The sequence below is a fragment of the Trypanosoma brucei genome, chromosome 6 (assembly GCF_000210295.1).
Source record: "Trypanosoma brucei gambiense DAL972 chromosome 6, complete sequence".
NCBI classification, from domain to species: domain Eukaryota; phylum Euglenozoa; class Kinetoplastea; order Trypanosomatida; family Trypanosomatidae; genus Trypanosoma; species Trypanosoma brucei.
Genome location: NC_026739.1, coordinates 1,004,718 through 1,027,436, shown reverse-complemented (window position 1 = coordinate 1,027,436; position 22,719 = coordinate 1,004,718). Strand labels below are relative to the sequence as shown.

The 22,719-nt window shown below is 47.2% G+C and overlaps 10 protein-coding genes across 10 annotated transcripts; 9 read left to right on the top strand and 1 right to left on the bottom strand.

The window, feature by feature from the left end:
- Positions 1 to 33: 33 nt before the first annotated feature.
- Positions 34 to 1,344, top strand: TbgDal_VI4300 (hypothetical protein, conserved; the record flags this gene model as incomplete). The annotated part of the gene is made up of 1 exon (XM_011775935.1): positions 34 to 1,344. The coding sequence occupies one exon, from the start codon at positions 34 to 36 to the stop codon at positions 1,342 to 1,344; it is 1,311 nt and encodes a 436-aa protein (XP_011774237.1).
- A 389-nt stretch (positions 1,345 to 1,733) lies between these two features.
- On the top strand, positions 1,734 to 2,711 carry TbgDal_VI4290 (hypothetical protein, conserved; the record flags this gene model as incomplete). The annotated part of the gene is made up of 1 exon (XM_011775934.1): positions 1,734 to 2,711. One exon carries the CDS (start codon positions 1,734 to 1,736, stop codon positions 2,709 to 2,711), a length of 978 nt encoding a protein of 325 aa, XP_011774236.1.
- A 546-nt stretch (positions 2,712 to 3,257) lies between these two features.
- TbgDal_VI4280 (hypothetical protein, conserved) lies at positions 3,258 to 3,869 on the top strand (the record flags this gene model as incomplete). Its single annotated transcript, XM_011775933.1, has 1 exon — positions 3,258 to 3,869. The coding sequence occupies one exon, from the start codon at positions 3,258 to 3,260 to the stop codon at positions 3,867 to 3,869; it is 612 nt and encodes a 203-aa protein (XP_011774235.1).
- A 682-nt stretch (positions 3,870 to 4,551) lies between these two features.
- On the top strand, positions 4,552 to 5,055 carry TbgDal_VI4270 (hypothetical protein, conserved; the record flags this gene model as incomplete). The annotated part of the gene is made up of 1 exon (XM_011775932.1): positions 4,552 to 5,055. One exon carries the CDS (start codon positions 4,552 to 4,554, stop codon positions 5,053 to 5,055), a length of 504 nt encoding a protein of 167 aa, XP_011774234.1.
- Positions 5,056 to 6,676: 1,621 nt separating this feature from the next.
- On the top strand, positions 6,677 to 9,604 carry TbgDal_VI4260 (valyl-tRNA synthetase, putative; the record flags this gene model as incomplete). The annotated part of the gene is made up of 1 exon (XM_011775931.1): positions 6,677 to 9,604. One exon carries the CDS (start codon positions 6,677 to 6,679, stop codon positions 9,602 to 9,604), a length of 2,928 nt encoding a protein of 975 aa, XP_011774233.1.
- A 668-nt stretch (positions 9,605 to 10,272) lies between these two features.
- On the top strand, positions 10,273 to 11,250 carry TbgDal_VI4250 (S-adenosylmethionine decarboxylase proenzyme-like, putative; the record flags this gene model as incomplete). Its single annotated transcript, XM_011775930.1, has 1 exon — positions 10,273 to 11,250. The coding sequence occupies one exon, from the start codon at positions 10,273 to 10,275 to the stop codon at positions 11,248 to 11,250; it is 978 nt and encodes a 325-aa protein (XP_011774232.1).
- Positions 11,251 to 13,883: 2,633 nt separating this feature from the next.
- On the bottom strand, positions 13,884 to 14,258 carry TbgDal_VI4240 (hypothetical protein, unlikely; the record flags this gene model as incomplete). The annotated part of the gene is made up of 1 exon (XM_011775929.1): positions 13,884 to 14,258. The coding sequence occupies one exon, from the start codon at positions 14,256 to 14,258 to the stop codon at positions 13,884 to 13,886; it is 375 nt and encodes a 124-aa protein (XP_011774231.1).
- A 926-nt stretch (positions 14,259 to 15,184) lies between these two features.
- Positions 15,185 to 16,297, top strand: TbgDal_VI4230 (S-adenosylmethionine decarboxylase; the record flags this gene model as incomplete). The annotated part of the gene is made up of 1 exon (XM_011775928.1): positions 15,185 to 16,297. One exon carries the CDS (start codon positions 15,185 to 15,187, stop codon positions 16,295 to 16,297), a length of 1,113 nt encoding a protein of 370 aa, XP_011774230.1.
- A 469-nt stretch (positions 16,298 to 16,766) lies between these two features.
- On the top strand, positions 16,767 to 18,578 carry TbgDal_VI4220 (hypothetical protein, conserved; the record flags this gene model as incomplete). The annotated part of the gene is made up of 1 exon (XM_011775927.1): positions 16,767 to 18,578. The coding sequence occupies one exon, from the start codon at positions 16,767 to 16,769 to the stop codon at positions 18,576 to 18,578; it is 1,812 nt and encodes a 603-aa protein (XP_011774229.1).
- A 434-nt stretch (positions 18,579 to 19,012) lies between these two features.
- On the top strand, positions 19,013 to 22,348 carry TbgDal_VI4210 (kinesin, putative; the record flags this gene model as incomplete). Its single annotated transcript, XM_011775926.1, has 1 exon — positions 19,013 to 22,348. The coding sequence occupies one exon, from the start codon at positions 19,013 to 19,015 to the stop codon at positions 22,346 to 22,348; it is 3,336 nt and encodes a 1,111-aa protein (XP_011774228.1).
- Positions 22,349 to 22,719: the final 371 nt, after the last annotated feature.

Sequence of the window (22,719 nt, the reverse complement as noted above, 5' to 3'; positions counted from 1 at the left end):
ATTGTAGTGCTTTCTTAGTTTGTGAACATTACTATGGACGCTGGAGATGCCCGTGTTGAGCGGCTTCGCCGTGTGAATCGCTACAAAGCTGTTCAGGCAGAGCTCGCGCGGGAGCGGGAAGAGGCGGAATTTCAGGCGATGCGCGAGAGAAAGATAAGTGCCGCAGCCCGCGACGAGGCGCTTGCAAAGGAATTGGCGGAACGACAGCGCCTGGAGTTGAAGGATGCGAAGATGCTACAGTTCGTTCGCGACCTTCCGGAGTTGCGGAACCTAGAAGCGCAACTGAAACACGCCCGCATGAAGGTGGACCGGTCAGATCAGGTTGATGAGTGCTGCAAGCGCCGCGAAGAACGTTTACAGGAAGAGCGAGAGTACAACGCCTACTTGGCCGAAAAGGAAGCAAAGGAGAAGGCAGAAGAGGAAGAAAAAAGAAGGAAAGCAATTCAAGCATTTAATGAGCACCAAGCGGCTCAACTCAAGCTGATCGAGGAGCGAAGGGCGCAAGCTGAGCGTGATGCTGAACAAAGCCGGCAAGAGCGCTTTGCTGTCGACGCTGTCGCTGCGCGTCTGCAGGAGAAGGAGTTCCTTGAAGCTTTGGAGCGGCGTGAGAAGCAGCGGCAACTCCAGGCGGAGCAGGATGAGTTCTACAGGCTGCGGAAGGAAATTAAGGAAAATGAGCGACTACGCCAGCAGCGCGAGGACGAGGCTATTGAGGCATACCTGGCTGAGAAAGGTCGTCGCAGGGAGACGGATGAAAAGCTGCTTCGTGAGAAAGAAGCCGTCAAGGCCCGAATCCTCGAGGAGCAAAGCAAAAAGATCATGGAGGAGCGGTTGAAGCGTGAGGAGCTGGAAAGCCTTCTGAGCGACTATTATGAGGCTGAGCGCATATCGCGAGAGAGACAGGCTTTAGCAGATGCTAAAGAGAGGAGTGAGAAATTAGCTGACGCAGTAAAGCAAGAAAACTGGAACCTTATTCAGGATCGAATTAAAGCGAGGGACCTGGAACGTCAGGAGGAGGCCATGATGCGTCAGAAGGCCGTCGAGGACCTTGCTCAGCAGGCGAAGGCGAAGCGTCTGGAGCGGGAGCGGCAGATAGAAATCAAGAAGCAAAAAATATTAGAGACGGAGCGAAGGTTGGAAAAGTTTCAGGAACTCAAGCGTGAGGAACAGCGCCTGGCTGCTGAGGTGGAGGAACGGGAGAGAAAGAGAGCCGAAGAACTTCAAGAGTATATTCGACGAGCCCGTGCACAACTTCTTGAGGAGTATGTGCCAACCCTAGGTCAACATGTTCCGGCCCGTTTGCTGACTGTGGATGAAAAGAAGAAATTTGGGATTACGAAATAGAGCGCCCATGCTGTTTAGAGGCTTCGTTTTGTTGTAATTTCCTCTCTTGAAGTGCCTGTTGTGACAGGCTGTGTTATTCTTCCTACTTTTGTCAGTTTTCGACCTTCCATGTATAATTTATGTTTTACTGCATCACTTATATCGCGCGGAGGCGCCACAAAGCTTGTTGCGTTTGTGTGTGTTGGAGTGTTATCATAAGTAGAAGTGGTGCCGTAGCATCTTCGCTGTTTTTTTGTCATCATATAATGTTATTTTCACGTGTTTTGTTGTGTTTTGGCTACGTTATGTTGTTTTCTCGTCTTTTCGTGTATCACGCTCCTCGTTCGGTGGTATCGGGTCCCTTTGTATGCTTCCTTGCGCGTGTTATTTAGCTTATGCGGTAAGAATCGATGAACACATCAATTCGTCTGCTTTCGAAGAGACAATCAACTGAAAAGGTGTGGAAGGCAGTGCCCCTGCCACAGCAGTTCCACACATCACTCGAAACTGGCGATTGGATGAAGGCTTTGCATGCGTATCAGCGTCATCCTTATCATGCACCTCCCGTGGATACATTTGATTTGTTGAAAGCCGTGATGCACGCAACCGGCGTGCGTGTAGACGACGTGAAAAGCCGCTTTAATGAAAAGATACGTCTCTCCGCGATTTTACAGAGAAAGGCACCGGATGAAGTGGAGTGGAGTGTATTTTGGGAAGCACTTAACAAAGGTGATTCCAAAACCATCAGTGCTGCACTGATGGGAGCCCGACTTTCCAGTGTTTCACAACAGATATCAACGGCTGAGGCGTGCGCCGTGCTATTGAAAGCCGCCGGTGAAGATTGGGAGGAAAAACTTGTGGATAGCTTTCCGTTTGCAACCGTTACGCGGTGTAATTTGGTTCATGTTGCTTTGGCGCACAAGCGATGGGATGTTGCTGTGGAGCTGTTGCGAAACGTTCGTATCACCCGAAGCGATGTCGTTACCCTGTGGCCACTGATCGAAGAACTCGATTGGGAAAAGGCTCTGATGCTCATATCCGCGTGCCCGAAGAATTCGGTACCGTTCGATCTTGCTTTGACGCATATTCTTCGTGGTGGTTGTAGCCTGCAGCATCTGTCTGAGCACCTGGAGAACGCATGTGTGCTTGGTGATGCTGATGTTGTTGCGCCGCTTTTAGCCCACGCTGTGGAGGTTGGCGACTGGGAGTACGTTGGAAGAGGAATGGACCACCTCGTTGACATTGGCCAGGTATCTCAACCAGCGCGTGAGGTGTTTGAACACATGGGGAAGATTCATGGGACGGAGAAAGTTTGCAAGCGATTGGAGGAAAATCGCATACCACTCCACCGTGTTACAGTCGAAAGGTTGGAAGCACTCAAGTTGTGACCGCGTATGGTGGGGTCCCGCCATATTTTCCCCCTCCCCCAACTCCCTTGGGGAGGTTGTACAGCTGGGGGTTCCTTTTTGTTAGTATCTCCAAATTTTCTGTGAAATGTTTCCTGCGGGTTCATCTTTTGTCATATACATATGTATGTATATGCATTAACAGACGTTGCACGCGCGCACAAATACGGTGAGCACATTGACAGAACTGTAGTGTGGAGAGCTTCGTCGTGGCAACTTGTAGTGTGAAGGCACCATCGTTTCGTCTTTCTGACTGTGAGCAACAACAGCGCATCTTCTGATTCGTGCGAACCCTCTGGTGTGTTGCACTATTTTTTCCACCATTTTTTCCTTCGTTCCTACCTCCCTAAAATGGTCGAAAGGGATCACGCTAGCAGTCAAAGGGGTGACAAGGGAAAGCCACCCGTAATTAAAATAAGTAAAAGTGTGAGAAAAGTATAAGCCGCAAAGTTAAAAATACACCAAGAACACTGATAACAGGGGAACGAAGAAAAAAAAAACAGGCCATAAGGAAGCCGAGGGGAAGATATGCGGCTCCTCTATGTCATCCCGCTTCTTTTGGCCGCTGCTGCCGTCGGGTCACTGGCTCAGCCGGATCCCCAGCCGCTTCTTTTCGTCTCGAAAATGATCTCGGATGACCACGTGGTGGTGGGCAACAACGTCGAATTCACTGTGACTGTCTACAACTACGGTCAAAGCCCTGCCTTTGATATTACCATTACTGACTTGCTACCTGACGGTACTACGCGCACGAAGCAGGTGGATTCGCTTGCTTTCGGTGAGTCAGCCGAACTTAAGTACACCATTGTCACCAAGGCTCTTGGTGGTTATCACGTTGGGGTGACGGAGGTGTTATACTCCCTGGAGAGAGGAGGGAAGAAGACAGAAAAAGCATACAGTAACATCATCCGCGAAGGTACGGCATATTTCTACGGAGAGGATTACGACGATACAAATTTCCGTGGTATTGTGTCCGTGGTTACCCGCGAGTTCTATGACCGCTTATACAAGAGCTATGTGCGGGAGGCGGCGGTCTACGCCTTCCTATGTCTTGTTCCCGCCTTGTTTCCTCTTGTTGTGTACCGTATGGAGCAGAGCCAAGTGGACCTCTTAATTCGTCGCTCCAAGGCAGTTAAATGAAATAATTTGTCATTCTGACAGGTGCGATCTGCGCTTGTGAAGGACGACGCATTCAATTAGGGTGCGCTCCACTTTGAAAGAGGCAATGTGACGGCCTGTACAGGGGGTGAAAGGAGGAATCGAGTAGGCAAGAAGGAAGTGAGGGTGAGGCCAAAAGGCATATAATGGATGGTCAGCTGGCGCTTGTTCACTCATGTAACACGTGTCGTAGATCGTTCCTTGTATTGTGAGGAATTAAACGTAACCGAGGGTGCCTGATTCTTGCTATTTAAAGATAGAGTGTGTGATCAATGAACAGAGCAAAAGAGGGGAAGACAAAGACTACGGTGCTGGTCAAGAAATGTCTTGCAAGTAACGTGTTGATTTTAATGTGGAACAGCCTGATATCTGACAATGCGTAACCCTCTTGTGCGTTTATACCCTCCGTTAATATCTGCCACCTCTGCCTTTTTGCATGTGTTCAGCGTATGATGCAATTCGTCGACTTCATTGTACTGTTCATCCTGTTTTCTTAGCTGTGCGGTTGGTTTTGATGGTGCTGCTTTTCTCTTTTTTCTTTTAAATATTTTCCTTTTCGTTTTTCCGCATATATATGTTTTTTTGCTTTCATGGCACGTCGCGTAGTGGCTGTGCCACGTGGAAGCTGAAATCCACCACCCGTTGCAGTGCCCGGTGACGCAGGATGGCGCCCAGCAGTGAATTGAACGTTGCCAACCGCGCGGTGCTTAATGTTCCTCTCGACGCCTCGTGCCCCCAGCAGCTTCGCCATGCCAATATTGAACAGGACCGCCAGAGTGTGGCCTTGTGGCGGCAGGCGCGGCTAAACGAAATTGTGGCCGAAGAGGAAAAGCAAGCCTTGATATCACGGGAGGACCACCGGTTGATGGTAAGACACCTCCTTTCCGTTGCTTGCAGTCGTGATCCGCAACAACGGGTGAATGCGACAAAGTGGCGGTCCCTGATGCGTGCAGCGGACGATGAATTTGACACCACCGAGGCGTCGTTTCCAGGTGCAACAGACCCGTATCGACAGGTGGTGGCCAATCTTTCGTCTATGATGCTGTGGAGCAGCGAGCTGCGTAACTGGTCGTATGGTTACTCTACCAATTCGGTGGAAAAGTGCCATGAGCGTCAGCGAGAGGTTCTTCGGCAACTGAGTGAGTCAAGAAAGCTATTTCTGAACTAACTCACCTGAGGTTAGTAGATGAGGCACAAGAGAAGAGTTTGAACCTTCATACCCGGCTTGTTAGGCGCGTCTTCATTTCTTGGGAGGGAGGGTGTCACTTTCAACCCGTCACAGATGATGCGTGACTGCTTGGTGCCTTTAAGAAGCAGCAGCAGTTAAAAACGTTGGTGGGGGTTAGGTTCTAGGGGTTCGTGTGGCTTCGTGATCGTTTTCTTTTTTTTTTTTAAACTTTCTTTATCTCCTCTGTTGCGTTCTTATCGTCGCAGCCAACATGCGTCTAGGCAACCGGTGAAGTTTGGTGGATAGAACAAATATCATACAAGGTAAATACAAATGTAAACGAAGCCAACAACAACAACAACAACAGAAATTGCGCTTCAGGAGCAGTTTTTAAAGCGATGAGCGGCTCCGATCGCAATCCTGAAAGGGTTTGTGGAACAACAAGACTGTGATGAGTAGAAGCCCAATTAGAGGGGCCGGATGTAGGGAGCTGCCTGGTCGAAGTAATTCCAAACGCAGTGATGTTGCGAGAAGTTTTTTTTTCTGTGCGCGCAAATCTCCGTTGCTTCTTTCGGGTGACCATGGTCTTTTCTTTCTCCACTTTTTCTTTTTCCCAAACCCCATCACTACCTTAACGATGTCGAAGCAGCAGAAAAGAAAGAGGCTTTTTTTCCTTCACTGTTTATTTAGTTATTTTTATTTTCATGGGATCGGATCTTCCTTGATATATTTTTATTTGACTTTACGAAGTGGGTTGTTTCGTTGAGAATCATTACGCAAATAAAACAAAATGCGAAAAGTAGGGGCGTTTCCAATTTCTATTTATTTTTCTTGTTTTTCTTTTTCAAATATTGCTAGCTCCAGTCGTACATTATTCTTGAGTTCTGGCGGGTTAAGTGCATAGAAGGCGAGCGGATGGGGAAGAAATGCGTCGAAGAGGGATCGTAAAACAGAGAATCGGCGAGTGTCACATCCTGTGGCATTTGTCTGATTCATTTCATTTCTTCCCTGTCTTTTTTATCTTTTCCCGTGCTAAAGTACGTTTACGTGTATGTGTGCGGGTGTTACATGTGTTAGTAGAAAAGCTCTTCTTCCGTTGTCGTGGCAACCGAGGGGAGGGGAAAGGACAATATGTGATGTTTTTGATGAAGTCATCAGTTTGTGGTACTTTTCTTTTTCTTTTGTGTATTGTGTCGAGTGTGGGGTAGAGTGCGACATCACCGGTAACGGGTGATGCCCTATTATTTCCCTTTTCTACTTTCTTTGCCCTATTACGATTTTTTTTCTTTTCATCTTGGCGCTGGCGCGGAACCAGTGCTGCTGCTCTTATTAGGCGAGAGTGAGGAAATAGAAAGGCGGCCAGCTTTCATGCCACACAAATTTGTAGTTGTTTAACCGAAATGGAGAAGTTGGAATATTACTTGCTTCAGCTGTTGTTGACGCTGGAATGTGCTTTTCCCCTTGTTTTTTCTTTTTCTTTTTGTTTTTCTTACACCACTTATCAGTTGAAGGAGCTTTCAGAATTTTTTATTTTCGGCCATAAGGAGACTGAGGCTTTTGAGGTGAAACATTTAACTGCAAGGTAAACGGGAAAACGACGTTTCGGCGTATATTCCCCCTAATGAAACAACTTGCTCCCCAGATGGCTCCGGCCTACATTCCTAAGGACGTGGAGAGCGGATGGTACGAGTGGTGGGAGGAGTCCGGCTTCTTCCGCCCCGCGTCAGACATGGGCCGTCCCATCCGCGGCCGGTCATTTGTTATCGTCTCTCCTCCACCTAATGTTACTGGGCACCTGCATATTGGACACGCGTTAACCGGGGCAGTGCAGGATGCGCTCATCCGTTTCCACCGTATGAAAGGTGATGACACTTTGTATCTTCCTGGCACGGACCACGCGGGTATTGCGACGCAGGTTGTGGTGGAGAAACGTCTCATGAAGGAGAGTGGAAAGTCGCGCCACGACGTTGGCCGCGAGGAATTTTTGAAGCAAGTGTGGGCCTTCAAGGAGAACCACTGTGGTGTTATAACTCGTCAGCTTCGGCGTATTGGATTGAGCCTGGACTGGTCCAGGGAGCGTTTCACAATGGATGAGCAATGTGCCAAAGCTGTGGTCGAGGGCTTCGTGAAGCTTCATGAAGATGGCCTCATTTACCGGGCGACACGGCTCATCAACTGGTGCTGTTCGCTGCAAAGTGCAATTTCCGATCTTGAGGTTGTATTTGAGGATGTTCCGAAGAACGCGAAACTCACGATCCCCGGGTACGACAGGAAGGTTGACATGGGTGTGCTTACCCACGTCGCCTACAAGTTTGCCGACAGCGAGGACGAAATTATCATTGCAACAACTCGGCCGGAGACTATTCTTGGAGATACCGCTGTCGCTGTTCATCCAGATGATGAGCGGTACAAGAAGTATCACGGTAAGCGGCTAAAGTGCCCATTCCGCGATGAAACGATTCCGCTAATTCTTGATCCTGTTCTGGTTGATGTGAACTTCGGTACGGGTGCTGTGAAGATAACACCGGCGCATGACCCAAACGATTTCGAGGCGGGGCTGCGCCACAATCTCCCGCAGTTGACGATGATGGATCTTAAGGGGCACGTCACCACCGAGGGCCCCTTCAAGGGGATGCACCGCTTTGATTGCCGTCGTGAGATTGTGAAGGAGTTGGAAAAGATGGGACTCTTACGCGAAGTGGTCCCATATGAGTATCGGGTTGGCCGTTGCAGTAGGACCGGTGACATTGTTGAGCCGCTGTTGATGCCTCAATGGTTCGTGGACTGCACGGAGATGGCTCGTAAGTCGGTGGAGGCCGTTCGTAACAATGAACTGCGCTTGTATCCACCAACGCATCAGGTTGTATGGTATCATTGGTTGGAGAACATCAAACCGTGGTGTGTTTCACGTCAGCTGTGGTGGGGTCACCGCATTCCCGCATACAAGTGCACAGGTGCTGTCCCATCTACGCACGAGGACCCGTGGGTTGTTGCACGCAATTTGGAGGAGGCCAAGGCCAAGGCAAAAGAGAAGTTTAATCTCAGTGATGCGGAGGTTAGGGAGCTGGTTCTCGAGCAGGATAGTGATGTGCTTGACACATGGTTCAGCTCCGCCATGTGGCCTTTCTCCACCATGGGTTGGCCGGCCGAAACGGGTGATACGCAGAGGTTCTTCCCTGGAAGTCTGATGGAAACTGGTCACGACATCCTATTCTTCTGGGTTGCCCGCATGGTTATGACGTCACTCCACTTCACCGGTAAGCTTCCCTTCTCGGAGGTGTTTTTGCATGCCATGGTGCGTGACAAGAACGGTGAGAAGATGAGCAAATCGAAGGGAAATGTGATTGACCCGCTCTTCATTATAAGCGGCGTGTCTCTTGAAGCGCTTCATGACACAGTGAGGTCGGGCAACCTTGACGAAAAGGAGGTTTCCAGAGCTCTGAAGCTGCAGAGGGAAACCTTTCCGAATGGCATCCCGGAGTGCGGCAGCGATGCTCTGCGTTTCGGTCTCCTTTCGTACACTCAGTCTGGACGCAACGTTAACCTGGATATTGACCGCGTCGTTGCCTACAGGCAACTGTGCAACAAGCTATGGAATGCTGTGCGCTTTGTGCTATATCATGCACTAGGAGAAGACTATAAGCCGAAGGCGACCCTTGTCGATTCTCAAAAGGTAGCGAGCCTGCCACTCGAATGCCGGTGGATCCTTTCCCGCCTTGATGTGGCTGTGGAGGAATGCACCCGTGGTTTTTCTGAGGGTACATACGATTTTGCACTTGCGACCAACGCCGTGTACCGCTTCTGGCTATATGAGCTCTGCGATGTCTATCTTGAGCTGACAAAGCCAACCATCCAGGCGGGAGGTGAGAAGAAGGTGATCGTGCAAGATGTGCTTCTCCATGTGGTAGAGGTGGCCCTCCGTCTGCTACATCCGATGATGCCATTCCTCACAGAGGAACTTTGGCACTATCTACCAAACTATGAATCCTTTGGCGTCCAAAGTATTGTGGTTGCCCCTTACCCCGAGGTGTCTGGTTGGCAAGACAGCCAAGTTGAGGAGCAGATGAAACTGCTGATGGAAACAGTTCATATTGTCCGCTCAACGAAAGCCTTTTACTCCCTCACCAACAAACACAAGCCAGACGTCTGGGTTACTGCTCGTGCTGCCGAAACAAGAGAAATCGTCGAGTCACACAAGTTCATGATTGAATCGCTTGGTGTTGTGGGCAGGGTCTCGGTTATACCCCCTGAAGAGGAGGCAGCTGCGGTGCCGAAGGGCTGCGGTTTTGCAGTAGTAAACAAAGACCTGAGCATTAACATGATGCTGCTTGGCTTCATTGATGTGCAGAAGGAGGTAGCAAAGCTCGAGAAACAGCTCGCCGGACTCCAGAAGCAGATTGAGGGTGTCAATAAGAAGATATCAATGCCAGGTTATGAAACCAAAGTGCCTGCTGATGTGCGTGAGGCCAATAAGGTTAAACTGGAGTCGCTTGTTGAGCAGGAGGCACAACTGACTGAGGGTTTAACAAAGATGAAGAGTTTACTCTAAGACGCCGGAGATGCAAACGCCTCAGTTGAGGACATGATATTTATTTAGGGAAACGAGGGGAATGGATGGGGTATAATGAAGTCGGGTCTTCTTCAGGCACTGAGGGAGTCTGGTAAGTTTAGTGTTTGACAGCTGGTGACATTAATAACCGGAGCGACTAGGATTACTCAGGGGACCAGCATAACATATTTTCTCTTCTTCCTATTCATTTCTACACTGTTGTTGTATTACTGGTGAAAATTTCCCCTTTTAAAATGTTGACAGCTGAAAATCTAGCGTTTCGGGCAGGCCTTTCTTCCCTGTATTCCTGATCCAATTGACTCTGATAATGACAACACCTGTTTCCTGCGATGAGCGCCAATAAGAGTTTTACCCGATGAAAATTTCCTGAACTTAAAAAAAATGTGGTTGAGAATATACACATAGCTTTCCCAGAAACGCATAAACGGAGAGAGCCAAATTTTCCTCGCTGCTGCGTCATCGTGAAATATCACATTGTTGGATTGTTTGCCTGCTAATATGTTCTTTGGTTAATGGCAGAATACTTATCTTTCTTCTTTGACCCTTGCTTTTAATTTTTTTAATTTGTACGTGTAAGTGCGTTACTTCTGCTGCACGGCGAGTTGAGGGGAGGCAAACTGGTTTTACACCAGAGGGAAACGGTAAGGATGTCGGTCACGCGGATTAACCAGCAAACCGAGTGCCCAAGTTCGGTGCATGACCTTGTGTCATGTTGGGGAGGTTGCACCCAATCTAAAACCTCCACGGACAGCGGCCTGGAGAAGCGGTTTGAACTCAATTTCGCACAGCCTGTTGATATAGGAACCGTTACGGTAAAACAGCTGGCATCCGTGATGGAGCGTGCCGGTGAGTCACTTCGTCAGAACTCCGCTGAGCTGGGAATTCATACGCTTAAGTTCGACAGGTCCCTCTTGGTGTTTACGGCAAAGCAGATTGTTGTGCGCTCTTCCGTTTCAGTGATGCTACACGAAGCGGTACACCCGATGCTTGAGCTCATGCGCTCCCACAACATTATTGTGGATTGGGCGTCTTTCATGCGGGTCAACTACGGCTCGCCTTGGGACATGACATCGGAAACGAGTGATATTATGGCTCATGAATACGCCGAGTTGAAGTCCGCGTTCCCAACGGGCCACCCGTACCTAGCTGGTCCTGTTGACCGTGATCACTGCTTTTACTTTGTGTACGATGGCATCGATCGCGACCCGTCCAGTTGTCGAAGGGAAAATGATGTGCAGATCAATGTTTACATGTACAACGTACAAGCAGATGATGAGTATGACTTGGACGGAAACACCAAAGAACAGCAACTTCTTGTATCCCACTGCGCGGGGGAGTACGAAACGTTGCGAGTGTCGACATATGGGTCCACGCATCCCTTTGCCTCCTTCGAAACGAACGCCGTGTCTGCCGCGAGTGATATCACAAAAATTGTGAATGGACTTCTCAAAAAATTTTACCCGGAGAGAGTTCTGCTCGTGCTGCTGCAGGACCGGGACGCACAGGGCACAACTGCGTGCGGCGTTATGGATAGATTGGAAGGTTTCACCGTCGTGCACCGCGGTGCTAATCACTTTGGTGGAGGCTATGTCTTCCACCAGGCCACATACGCACGCAGTGCCTGATTTCCAGTACAGATGCTGAAACGCTTCTGAAGGTTTTTTTTTAATGGTCACCCTGGTCAGCGCGAAAACACACCTCAGCTTTTTAGGTATTTTGGGTGCCATACAAGTATATATATATATATATATATATATGTATATGGATACTCTCCCCCTAATTTTTACAGTTATTCCATGGTAGTCGGTTTTAAAGATGAGGAGTAAAACGGAGTCATTCCATTGTGCGTAAATCGGTTTATGTATATTTGTTGATTTGTCGTTTTTATCTGCAATGGAGGGCTCTTTTTTTTTTTTTTAACATCCGCTTATTAAGCATCATCACTGTCAAAGGTTCGAGAGTTTTAATGCCTCTTTTGTCATTTCATGTGCCAGTTTATTGAGTTGCTCCTTAAAAGCGCTCAACACCACTTTTGCGGCAGCCCCTTTTGTTTTCAAAAAAAAAGAAAAAAGAAACGGCCGTGTCTAACGGTGCGAAGAAAGAAAATATTTTAACTGCTGAACCCGCTTCTTCCCCTGTGATTCTTTCCCGCCCGTCCTCATGTTTCCACAGCAGCCGCCAAGAGGCACACATTTTCCTGTTTTTTGTTTTCTGGTGTTTTTCATTCATACGCATACGCGCCTTTCAATTATCTCTATTAGGCGCGTGCGAAGGGGTGTCAGCAGGTAAGTGACTGTGTTTTTTGTTTTTGTTTTTGTTTGTGGATGCGGGTAGGCCTTTTTTAATTAACTTTAATTTGAAAGGCCCAGCTTGCGCCTGATGCAGTGGTTCTGTTCATCAACAAAAGCGAATATTGTGGTTGTGGTAAAACCTTTTCGGGGGGCATTCACCCCTCCCTCCCGTAGCCAACGCCCACGGACACGCGGGCAGCTCGAACTGGCGGATAGGCGCACACAACAGCAGCTAAAATGGCGGCGCTCACGACGAACGATGAGTACCCGCACGCTTCAGATTTTTCTTCCTGAAAAAAAAAGGAAAAATAGAAAAAGAAATCTGGTTTGCTTGCCTGAGCATTTCTTTTTTTTTTAATTTTTTGTTTTAAAATAATTCTAGCACTGTATCGAACCTTGTTCAATACATTAGGTAATAAACGCGGGACAACTGCTTTTCCTTTACTCTACCCCACAAAACCCTAAAATCAGCGGAACCAATGGAAGGAATTCGTAGCACTGAGGTTGCGGGGAAAAGGGGACAGGAAGAAGGCACTGGTACCTCAGACGTCTCCGTTGCCCCGTTTCGTTTCATAATCACTAAACAAGTGGAGCGTGATTTGGTTTGCACGAAAATGGGCAAAGCATGCGCCAGTGAGTGAGTATGTGGGTTGTATTGATGCGTACAGCTGTACAGCTGTGGGTGCTTCGTGTCTCAGTTCGTGATGTCTGCGCTGTTTTCTTTTCAAAACGAAAAAGCTGGAAGTGAAAGGTGCTGCCTAATAGTCTGTTTGTTGTGGCGGTTTATCTATTCATTTAATGGTTTAACTTCCTTTTTTTTCCTCTTTTTCGTCTGATAAAGGAACAAAATATCACTCTCTGTGCTTGTTTCTTAACATTTTTTTGAGTTCAATAAGCATTTTTCACACCCTACCCATTATGTTTGATTTTCTTTTTTAAAACTTGACTTGGTTTTCTCTTTATATATATATGTATACATATATATATATATATATATATAACGTAATATTAATAATAATAATAATAGAGAGCTGCCGTAATGGTGTATGTGTCTTGTGGGTGCGCGGGCAGGGAGGGGTGAAAAAGTTGTGTGGTTACCCGCTATTGAGGATAGTAGATGGACGGCGGCGGCAGTTCCTATCAGGCATTAAAAGAGAACAGGCTAATGAACAGCTGGGAAAGAAAACCAAATCGAGAAGCGGCGTGTTACGTGAAGTGGCTTACCTTCGTTCAAATTAGTGGTGTCTCATCCCCTTCATTTTCGTTCTTTCTTTTTTCCTCCCCGTATCATTTCACTATTTTTTCCAACCTTGTTTCGCTTTCATGGTTCCCACCACCAGCACCTCTTGGTAATGCCTATTTTCCTTTTCTTTTTTTGTCCAGCTGTACAGCTGGTTTAAAACTATTCGATGGACAACGGCACAGGAATGACGGAACAGTAACGGAAACAAAGATGTGAGTATTTGTGGGTGGGAGCTTGAAAATGAATACGCGCGCGTCCGTACGTTTGTATTTGCGATTTGAAAGGTGGATAGAGCCGCTAATTTACGTTACTGAGCGAAAGCCTTAACAGACTTTCAGCAGCGGGGTTTTTGTTGCATACAAACTTATTTATCAAAAAGAAAAAAAAAAGAAAGAACCATTTGTCGCCGTTACGTATTGCTTTTCCTGCCCCTCGCCCTTCTTGTTCACTTCTACTTCCTTTCCTTACCATCACTGGGGGCGGAAGATCATATGGTTATATACCAAGCAGCGGTGGTATTGAAAGGAAGTAGCTGAAGTTATGTCATCCGACAGGAAGCGAGGTGACGGTTAAAGAGAAACGCAACAGGCCGACACAAGCACAAGTCAAAAGAAGTTGAAACAACAGAAGCGAAAGAGGTGATTAGACCTTCAAGCAGGTATAAGAAAGAGGATCAAGAGTAATATGAAAGAAAAAGAATGAAATGAAGTGTAGAGTTGATGAATTATCGAATAATAGTAACAAAATATCTACGACTTTCTCCCTCTGCTTTCGTGTGTGGCTGGAGGAATGGTGCATTAACATGTGTTATGAGGTATAGCACTGGAAGGAAAAGAATCAAGTAACGTTTTAGAAGAAGAGAAATGATGCCGATCGGAAGGGAGAAGGTGATACAATGTCGGAGGGGTGACGCTGCCAAATACATGTACCTGAGTCTGTGTGTTTTAAGGATAGATATGCGTAACATACGAGTCTGGAAACCAGAGGCTGATGGTGATGTGAGGGGTGATTGAGACATATGAGAATGAGCATTTGAGGTTACTTTTGCTTGCGTGTGATTTACGGTAACTGATTGAGAGTAAATGTGACCTCCATACATGATTTTGAAGTTTACACTTTTGTGGTCAATAAGGTAGGAGGTCACATGTTCGTTTATTTATCCTTTTTTCTTTCGTTGAGAGCGCATGATAATGTGAGGAACTACCAGCATGTTTCTGCTCCTCTCAGTTTTGTGATGTTGCTGTTGTTGCCATATTTCATTTCTCCAAGCGAACAAGTTGCTCACGCCTTTGCCTTTGCCTTTGTCAGTTTGTTTTTCATATGTTCTCAGTTTATCTTACCCACTTTCCAGGTATTTGCGTATGGCGGGAGCCCATGACCGTGGGTCATTTGTTTCTTCCATCTTTCCACATTTCTGCATGTTGTTTCAACGCCAACATTCTGATTCTATTTGAAAGGGATAGAAGAGGAGAAAAGAAGGGAGAGTGAAGGATAATAGTCAGCTGAGGTGACGGGAGAGGAAGACATATTTGTATACATACCTACACATATCAATATATATGTGTATATGTATACGTTCCTCCCCAAATTAGTATCACCTGGGGTTTCTCCTGTGTGGCGAGGTCTAACTCAAAAGGGTTAAAGGAAGACGCAAAAGAGATTAATTCTCTTGGCTTCATTTTTGGTTGAGCTTCACAACCTCCGTGTGTCAAGTTTCCATAAATGCCTTTTTGTCGACTCGCACTTGTGATGTAGGCACCACTAATACCTGCCCTTTCCCTTCTCTTTCTTTTCTCTTCTCCCTATTCTATCTTATTCATATTTTATTTCCCTCGTTTCGGATTTTTGACCTTTTTCTGTGGAGTTTGTACGCGTATCCTCGAGCACAAAAAGTACATTGTTTGTTGAGCTTGCACTCTTAGGAAGCGCACCATTCCTTTGTGGGCCTGCGTGTGTGCGTGTCTGGTTTGGTTATTTAATCCGTAAGGTGCTATATTTGACCGCACACTGACTGAAGTACTAGTCATGTCCTCTTGCAAGGACTCTCTTTCGCTCATGGCGATGTGGGGTTCCATCGCTCGTTTTGACCCAAAGCACGAGCGAAGCTTCGAAGGGCCTGAGAAGCGCTTGGAGGTGATAATGCGGGTGGTGGACGGGACGCACGTTAGTGGTTTACTTGCACACGATGACGATGTGTGGCAAAAAGTTATTGATGCTATATGTGCACACATTGTTTCTCGTGAGTTTAATGAATACATTCGCTCCTACGTGTTATCGGAGAGCTCATTGTTTGTAATGAAAGATCGCGTGATTCTCATAACTTGTGGTACCATCACTCTTTTGAATTGCGTGCCGCTCATATGCGAGGCGGTGAGTACTGTTTGCGGCGAAGTAGAATGGGTTTCCTTCATGCACAAAAACTACAGTTTCCCGTGGGAGCAGAAGGGACCGCATCTTTCGATGGCGGAAGAATTTAAGACACTTAGGTCCCATTTTCCGTCGGGACAACCATTCATATTTGGTCCGATTGACAGCGACCACTACTTCTTGTATTTCCACAGTGATGTTGTTCAACCCAGCTGCAGTGACGATGCACAACTCAGCATGACCATGTATGGGCTTGATCGCAATCAAACGAAACACTGGTACTCGGATAAGATGTTGCCTACGGGTCCTGAAACCGCAGTGATACGGGAGGCAACGGGGCTCAGTGAAGTTGTAGATGATTCATGGATCCTTCACGACCTTCAGTATGAGCCATGTGGCTACAGCATAAATGCGATACGTGGTAGCGAGTATCAAACGATACACATAACACCTGAGGAGCACTGTTCGTTTGCATCATATGAGACGAATACGTGTGCTCTTAATTACTCGAAGTGTATCTGTGGAGTATTGAGAGTGTTCGACCCTGAACGGTTTTCTGTGATTGTATTTATTGACCCTGATAGTGCTGTGGGGAAGTCTTACCATAGTGGGGGAACGATTGGTGTGGAACCCGAGTATTATCCGAACTATGAAGCGCATCACCGTACAGTGAACGAGTATACACCGGGTCACTGGGTTCTGAAGGTAAACTATGTAAAACGTGCGGTTGGCACTGTAGGGACTTCCGCAGCTTCTGGAGCGAAGGAATGAACGGAGCAGCCCTGTGCTTTTGGTTGGTTTCTTGTCTTCGAAGTAGTCTTTATATGCGCAGGCAGATTTTCCCCCTGCTAATGTCTTTTTCATTCGCCATCTAGCTGCTATCAGTCGGTTTAAGTTAACAAATTAATATCATGATAATTAAGTTTATTATATCCCGCACGTTGGAAGGCTGTTAAAGTGGCGACACGATTCCCCTTCCTTTCTCTTGTGTTTAGCGTTGTTGCATCCGTGTTTGGCGTTGGAGTGGTTCTGTTTCTGGTTATCTTCTTCATTTTACTTCTCTTATTTTATTTAGAGACCCTATCCCATTTCATCTTTCTCGTTTTAACACACCTTTTCATCTATACTTTTTGTATTTTCCGATGGTTGACGGTTAACTGCCTTCTTTTGGTCCCATAATAATAATAATGTTATATCCCACGGCACGTAAGGATGTGAGAGTGCAGGGGAGCTGATACCAATGATTCGGCGCCTCAATGTGCTTAGGAAGACTGCTTCCAGCTGTGCTTCTTTGACTTTTTCCACAGGTGACAATCCGTACATTCGAGTTCTGAGGATGCTGCAGTCGGATGGAGAGGGCCCACCAGCCGCATGGCATGTTTTTGAAGAGTTTCGTACATATTACCGACAAGTTACCTCCAGCACTTCCATAGCAACGGTGGATATGAAGCCGCTCCAGAATTTTTGTGGTTCTTTTGATGATACAGAACCTTTTGCGGTTGTCATGATGAAGATACTTTGCGATCTTCATAAGCTTGAGGAACTGCGCTTTTTATTTGCTCAGTGCATGTTGGAACTTTCTTCCCCATCTGTGGAACTGTTTAACGTATACCTGTTGGCCATTTCCCTTAGTGATACCTTCAATCAGTATGAGATTGAAAACGCCATAGAGGCAATGCGTATGAAAGGTGCTGAACCTGATGTAGTAACGAAGATTTCTCTCTTCATCGTATACACGCGACTCGGAGAGGACTATTCCTCCTGGTGGCCTTCCATTCATGAGGATACTAAGAGCATCATCACATCGGGGAAGAACTGGCAGCAAAAGTTTCCCTTATTGTCAATACGCCTTCAACATTGCTTTCAAACTCTCCTCCGTGTCCACCACGACGTCACTATGGTTCAGGAATGTTTTGAGTTACTGCGGCTTGCGGACCATGAGAAAATGTCTCCCCGCTTGCTTCTTCCCTATATGTTGCTCAGCACAAATAATGTGGCGTCACCACCCTCAATTGCTGTCCAGTTGATTGCAGCAGCGGAAGGCGCTTCCGAGCAGGAGGTTGCCGAAGCCAGCGCCGATATCGGTGTCAATGCCTTTGAGGAAAGTTCTTCGATCCTTCAGGAAGCAAAGGGTGGACCTGTGCTGAATAATGATGTTACTGCATTGAAACTTATGGCGAAATGTGCCAAATGGGGCGATGTGGCTTCTGCTGATTACGTATTGAAGTATCTTCGCGCTCATCCATGCATTATTCCTCCTCAGCACAAGTTTGCACTGGCGCTCCTTCACCTGGAGACGTTAGTGCGGGCCGGGTTACTGAAGGAGGCGTTGTATTTATTAGAGGATGAGATTCCGGAATCTGACTCCATCCCAGGTCCGAGACCCAAACTCTTCTTAGAGACGAGGCGGTTGACTTTACTTAACGCACATCCAGTTATGTCGCTTGTGCGTTTTATTGCGGAAGTGGACTCCAGGGTTGAGGAGTCGTTGTTGTTGTTGGAGGAACGCAAAGCTGCGGGTGGGAATGTGAGTCATAAAACACTTAATGTTGTGCTTGAAGCGTGTGCATTAATGAAAGACGAACAGAAGGCATCACTGGTCTTATTTACTTTCCGAAACGTTGCTGTGCGAGAGACAGCACGCACGTTTACTTTACTACTGTCAACCTCCCCCAATGCTGTAAGCGCTGTGAAGAAGATACCAACATTTCTGGAGGACATGGTAGATTTGGGTGTTGAAGTGACAGCGGAATTTCTTCGTGGTGGCCTTGAGTTGGCAGTTGATGCTCAGGATGTTTCAACCGCGATGATGTTGGTTGAATACCACAGGCAGAGAAGCGTTTCTATCGAAAGCAGATTATCTGTTCGTCTTTTCAAGATGCTTTGTCTCGTTGTCGACATTGGGAGTGTACGGCAACTTGTTTCGGTGCTTCGCGCAACACAGTCCCCTGTTGACCCTCGTTGTCTTTCGTTGTGCATAGCATCGTTTAGGAAATGGGACATTCCCTGTGACGACTTGAAGGGAGTATCAACAAGCGGTTCTACAGGTTAGGCTTCTTGACTTCATTGAACGTAGCGAGGTTGTTGTCCATCCCTCTTTTCTTTTCTTTTCCCCCGTTCACTTTTCAAAGGTGTAAAGTTTGTGTATTTAATCTCTGAAGTGTTTTTTTTCCATAGTATTATGTTGAGATTGCTTTTTTTTTTTGTTGGTATCTTCCTTTTCTTTTTTTTTTTGAAGCTTGAGGTGTTAAGAAATAGACTCCTATATATAGAACAATTGGTATATACGTAACTGTTTTTAGGAAAGTTTGTTTACTGTAACTTTTCTTTTTTTTATTGGTGGTGAACTGTTAGTTGTTTGTAAACGTATAAGAAGTTAGCCCGTAAACGTTTATACGCTGCTCGGTAAGGTAGTGGTGTAGCTTGAGTTTTGCTTTATTTTTGTAGTTACTGTGCTTGTAGGGAATATACAATTTTGCTGCTGCTATGTCGGATGCCGATGTGAAAGAGGGAACGGCGGCCGGCGATTCAGTGGCCGTTCCCGAGTCGGTTGTAAAACCAGATGAAGGACGGCGGAGCAGAGGTGAGTCTACTGGCGGGACAGCTGCTGGGGATACCGGTGTGCCAAAGAATATAGCACGGTGTCTTGTTTATTGCAGGTTGAGGCCACGGAACAAGACTGATTTTAAGAACGGTGGGTTCCAACTAGTGACAGTAAGCGGGAATGATATTGTTGTGAAGGATCAACGCTTTTACAAGTTTGATGGTGCTTTTGGCGACGAATGTACACAAAGTGATATATTTGAAGCGGTGGCCGTCCCTTGCATAACACACGCATTTAAAGGTTTTTGCTCAGCGTTGATGTGCTACGGACAGACGGGTACAGGTAAGTCTTTCACTATGTGTAATACCACTCCTGGCCAAGAAGGCATCATTCCACGGTCCGCCAAACTTATTTTCGACAAAATTCAATCAGACAATGCGCGGAGTTATGAAGTGACAGGACAGTTTGTTCAGATTTACCGTGACAACCTTGGTGACTTGATGAGTGCAACTGGAAGGGACCGAGTGGATATTCACTTCGACGAACAAGGGGGCGTAGAACTTACCGGTTGCAGCTCCCATGTTCTTCTGAGTGCCCAAGAGTTTATGCGCTTTTACCGCATCGGAAATGACCGTCGGGTTGTAACTGCGACTGCTATGAATCCGGAGTCCAGCCGCGGCCATACAGCTTTAGTTCTCCGCATCGTATCAGAGAGCCCCAGCGACCCAGAGGCAGGTAAACTGAAGGGAAAGATTACATTCATCGACTTAGCAGGATACGAGCGTTTTAGTAAAACTGGTATTACACATGACAACCCCATTATGAAGGATGAGGCGAAGTGCATCAACGCCTCTCTTCTTTCACTTGGTCACGTTGTGTCGTGTTTGTCGTCAGGTAGCCGGCACATTCCTTGGCGTGATTCGAAGCTGACGCGGATTCTGCAGGACTCTATTGGCGGAAGGAGCCGTACCTCTATTATTTTGACTGTTGGGCCAAGTAGTGATCACCTCCACGAAACCACAAATTCACTGCAGTTTGGTTTGCGAGCAATGGATGTGAAGGTGACGGCCAAACAGTCGGTTCATGTGGATTACCAGAAGCTGGCCCAGAAGCTGCAATCACTCTTGGATGAAAGGGACGAGAGAATCAATTTACTCGAAGTGCAGATCGCTTCTCGTGACGCAGAAAGACACGAGTTAATGGAGCGTTACAACGATCGCCGGGAAGACATTGACAGACGTTTTGAGATTGAGATGGCTGAACTGAAGAGAACTGGTGCATCGGAAGAGCAGATGCTGAACCTGCGTGAAGTATACAAGGCTGAGGTGGAAAACCTCCAGGAGCAGCAAGACGAGGAGTTCCAATACAGGGAGGAAGTGTATTCAAAGGAGATCGTCCACCTTATTCGCGAGCAGGAGCATCAGGAAGCGAAGCGACGGGCAGAGATGAAATTGGCGCAAGATCTTATCATTGCGGAGTTCCAAAAGAAGCTCGACAACGCGCGTGAGGGAACAAATGATGATCTCGTCAGAGTTTTGAAGCAACTGTCCGAAAAGGACGCCATATTGGCCAGCCGAGCGAACGACACGGTGAGACTCCACGAACATATTGAGGTGCTCAGGGAGCAAGTGAAGGAGCTCGGTGGAGTGCCTATAGAGGAGGCGACGTTTCCCGAAACCTTTCTGGACGTTGGCCAGGTGGAGGAGATGCGGAACCGGCTGGAGGCGGATGTGCAACGCCATCGTGCTAAGGGTGTGGAATTGCTTGCGGAAGTGGATCGTCTTTCGCAGCTCTGCTCTGAGCGGTTGGAGGAGATAAACCGACTCCGCGACGAAAACACACAATATCGCGCCGCATTGGAAAACAGTGGCATTTCATTGAATGACACTGATGATTTGACGGAATTCCTTTCTGAGAAGCGCACTCAGATGGTGGATGTTTCTGAGATGGAAACTCTTCGTGTCACCATGCAGGCCGACCTTGATGAAGCGAAGGCGCACAACAGGGAGCTGGCGCGGGAGGTGGAGCAGTTGAAGTTTGAATTAACCGCAACCGCTATTCCACTCACAGCCCGGCTTCGATGTCCGCCGTGCGCAACTGCACGAGGTCCTTCCCCGTTTGACGCTGCGCGCAACCTGTGTTTGACGCAGCGTAAACCACCTCAAAAGGATGGCACGCCATCCCCAAACAACACTCAAAATGAAAACTTGCAAAGGACCGTGAAGCAGCTTACGGAGCAACTGGAATTCAGCATGCGTGAGAGGAAGTCGCTTCAGGACCGCGTTGAGGCTGTTGAGACGCAACTTGCTTCGCATGGTGTTGAGGTTCCGGGGCCGTACGTACCCCCAATCAAACTTGGTTTCCCCGGCTCTGCACCAGTGACGTCATCAGAAACAGATGCAATGGAGCCACCGGAGGATACCGATATGGATGTGCTGCTCCGTGTAAAGGAGGAGGAAATTGACGTGTTATTGGAAACAATTGAACGGCAGGAGCACTTGCTCAATGCTGCGAGGTCGAATGAAGAGTTTCACCGACGCGTCATTTGTGAGTTGCAGCAGCAGATGGTGACTGCGCAAATCCAGGTGGAAGATCCTCAGAACGCCCCTCCTCCTGTTGACGCCATTGCAATGGATGAGTATATGTCAATTTTGCGTTTAGTTCGGGAGTCCGAACGCAAGTTGGCAGCTCAATTGGCTGAGCGCGATGGAGAGGATGGCGCGGAGGTGGAGGCCCTGTTGGAGAAGAAGGATGCGGAACTACAAATGAAGGAGGAGACCATACTCGAGAAGGCGTCGAAGGCGCAATATGCAGCGAAGCTCTGCATTCGTCTGAAGAACCAGATGCTGCGTTGTGGCATCACACCGTGTTGTGAGCTTCCAGACTCGTATAACGAGTTGATCGAGCGCGAAGAGGAGGAACTGAATGAGCAACTAATGTGCCAAGATGAACTGTTAGCCAGGCTTCGTTCGGAGGAGGAAGAAAAGCATCGCATGCAGAATATGCTGAAATCACTTAATGAGGAGCGCGAGAGGCAATCCAGCGTCATTCGAACTGTTCAAGAGCGCTGTGAACTGGTGGAAAAGAAACAATTGGTTACGGCAGCCCACTTGTCGCGATTGGCAACGGAAAAATCCCAGAGGGAGCAAATTCTTGAGGAAACGCTACGACGTGCAACACAAGAATTGTTGGATTGCAAGATTAAGATGGCCATGGAAAAAGAAGCAGGTAGCCCGGGTGTGTTAAAGCGTTTCCTCCGCCGCCTGCGCTCCAACTGATGCATGTTTTTTATGACTCATGTTTTAACCTCACCCCGCTATTCTCCTTTTTTTTTTACTGCTGATTTTTATACAATGTCTGCGTGCTGACGATTCCATATACCTGGTTTAGTATTTCTTTTTGTACACCATGTGTACTGTTGCTTATGCACAGATGGTAGAAGGGGGGTATAGTTTAATGTGGAAAGAACAATATTTCCCCCTTTGTTATCCTACCTTTTTATTTTTCTTTGCTTTAAAAAAAAAAAAAACTTCGTGGTAAATGTGTTCGCCCCCTTTCCCCCTTATATATATACATATATACATGTACATATGTATGTGTATTCTGTGCATGAGGTAGTTGCTTTCCTTTCTTAAAGCGGTTGCACTGA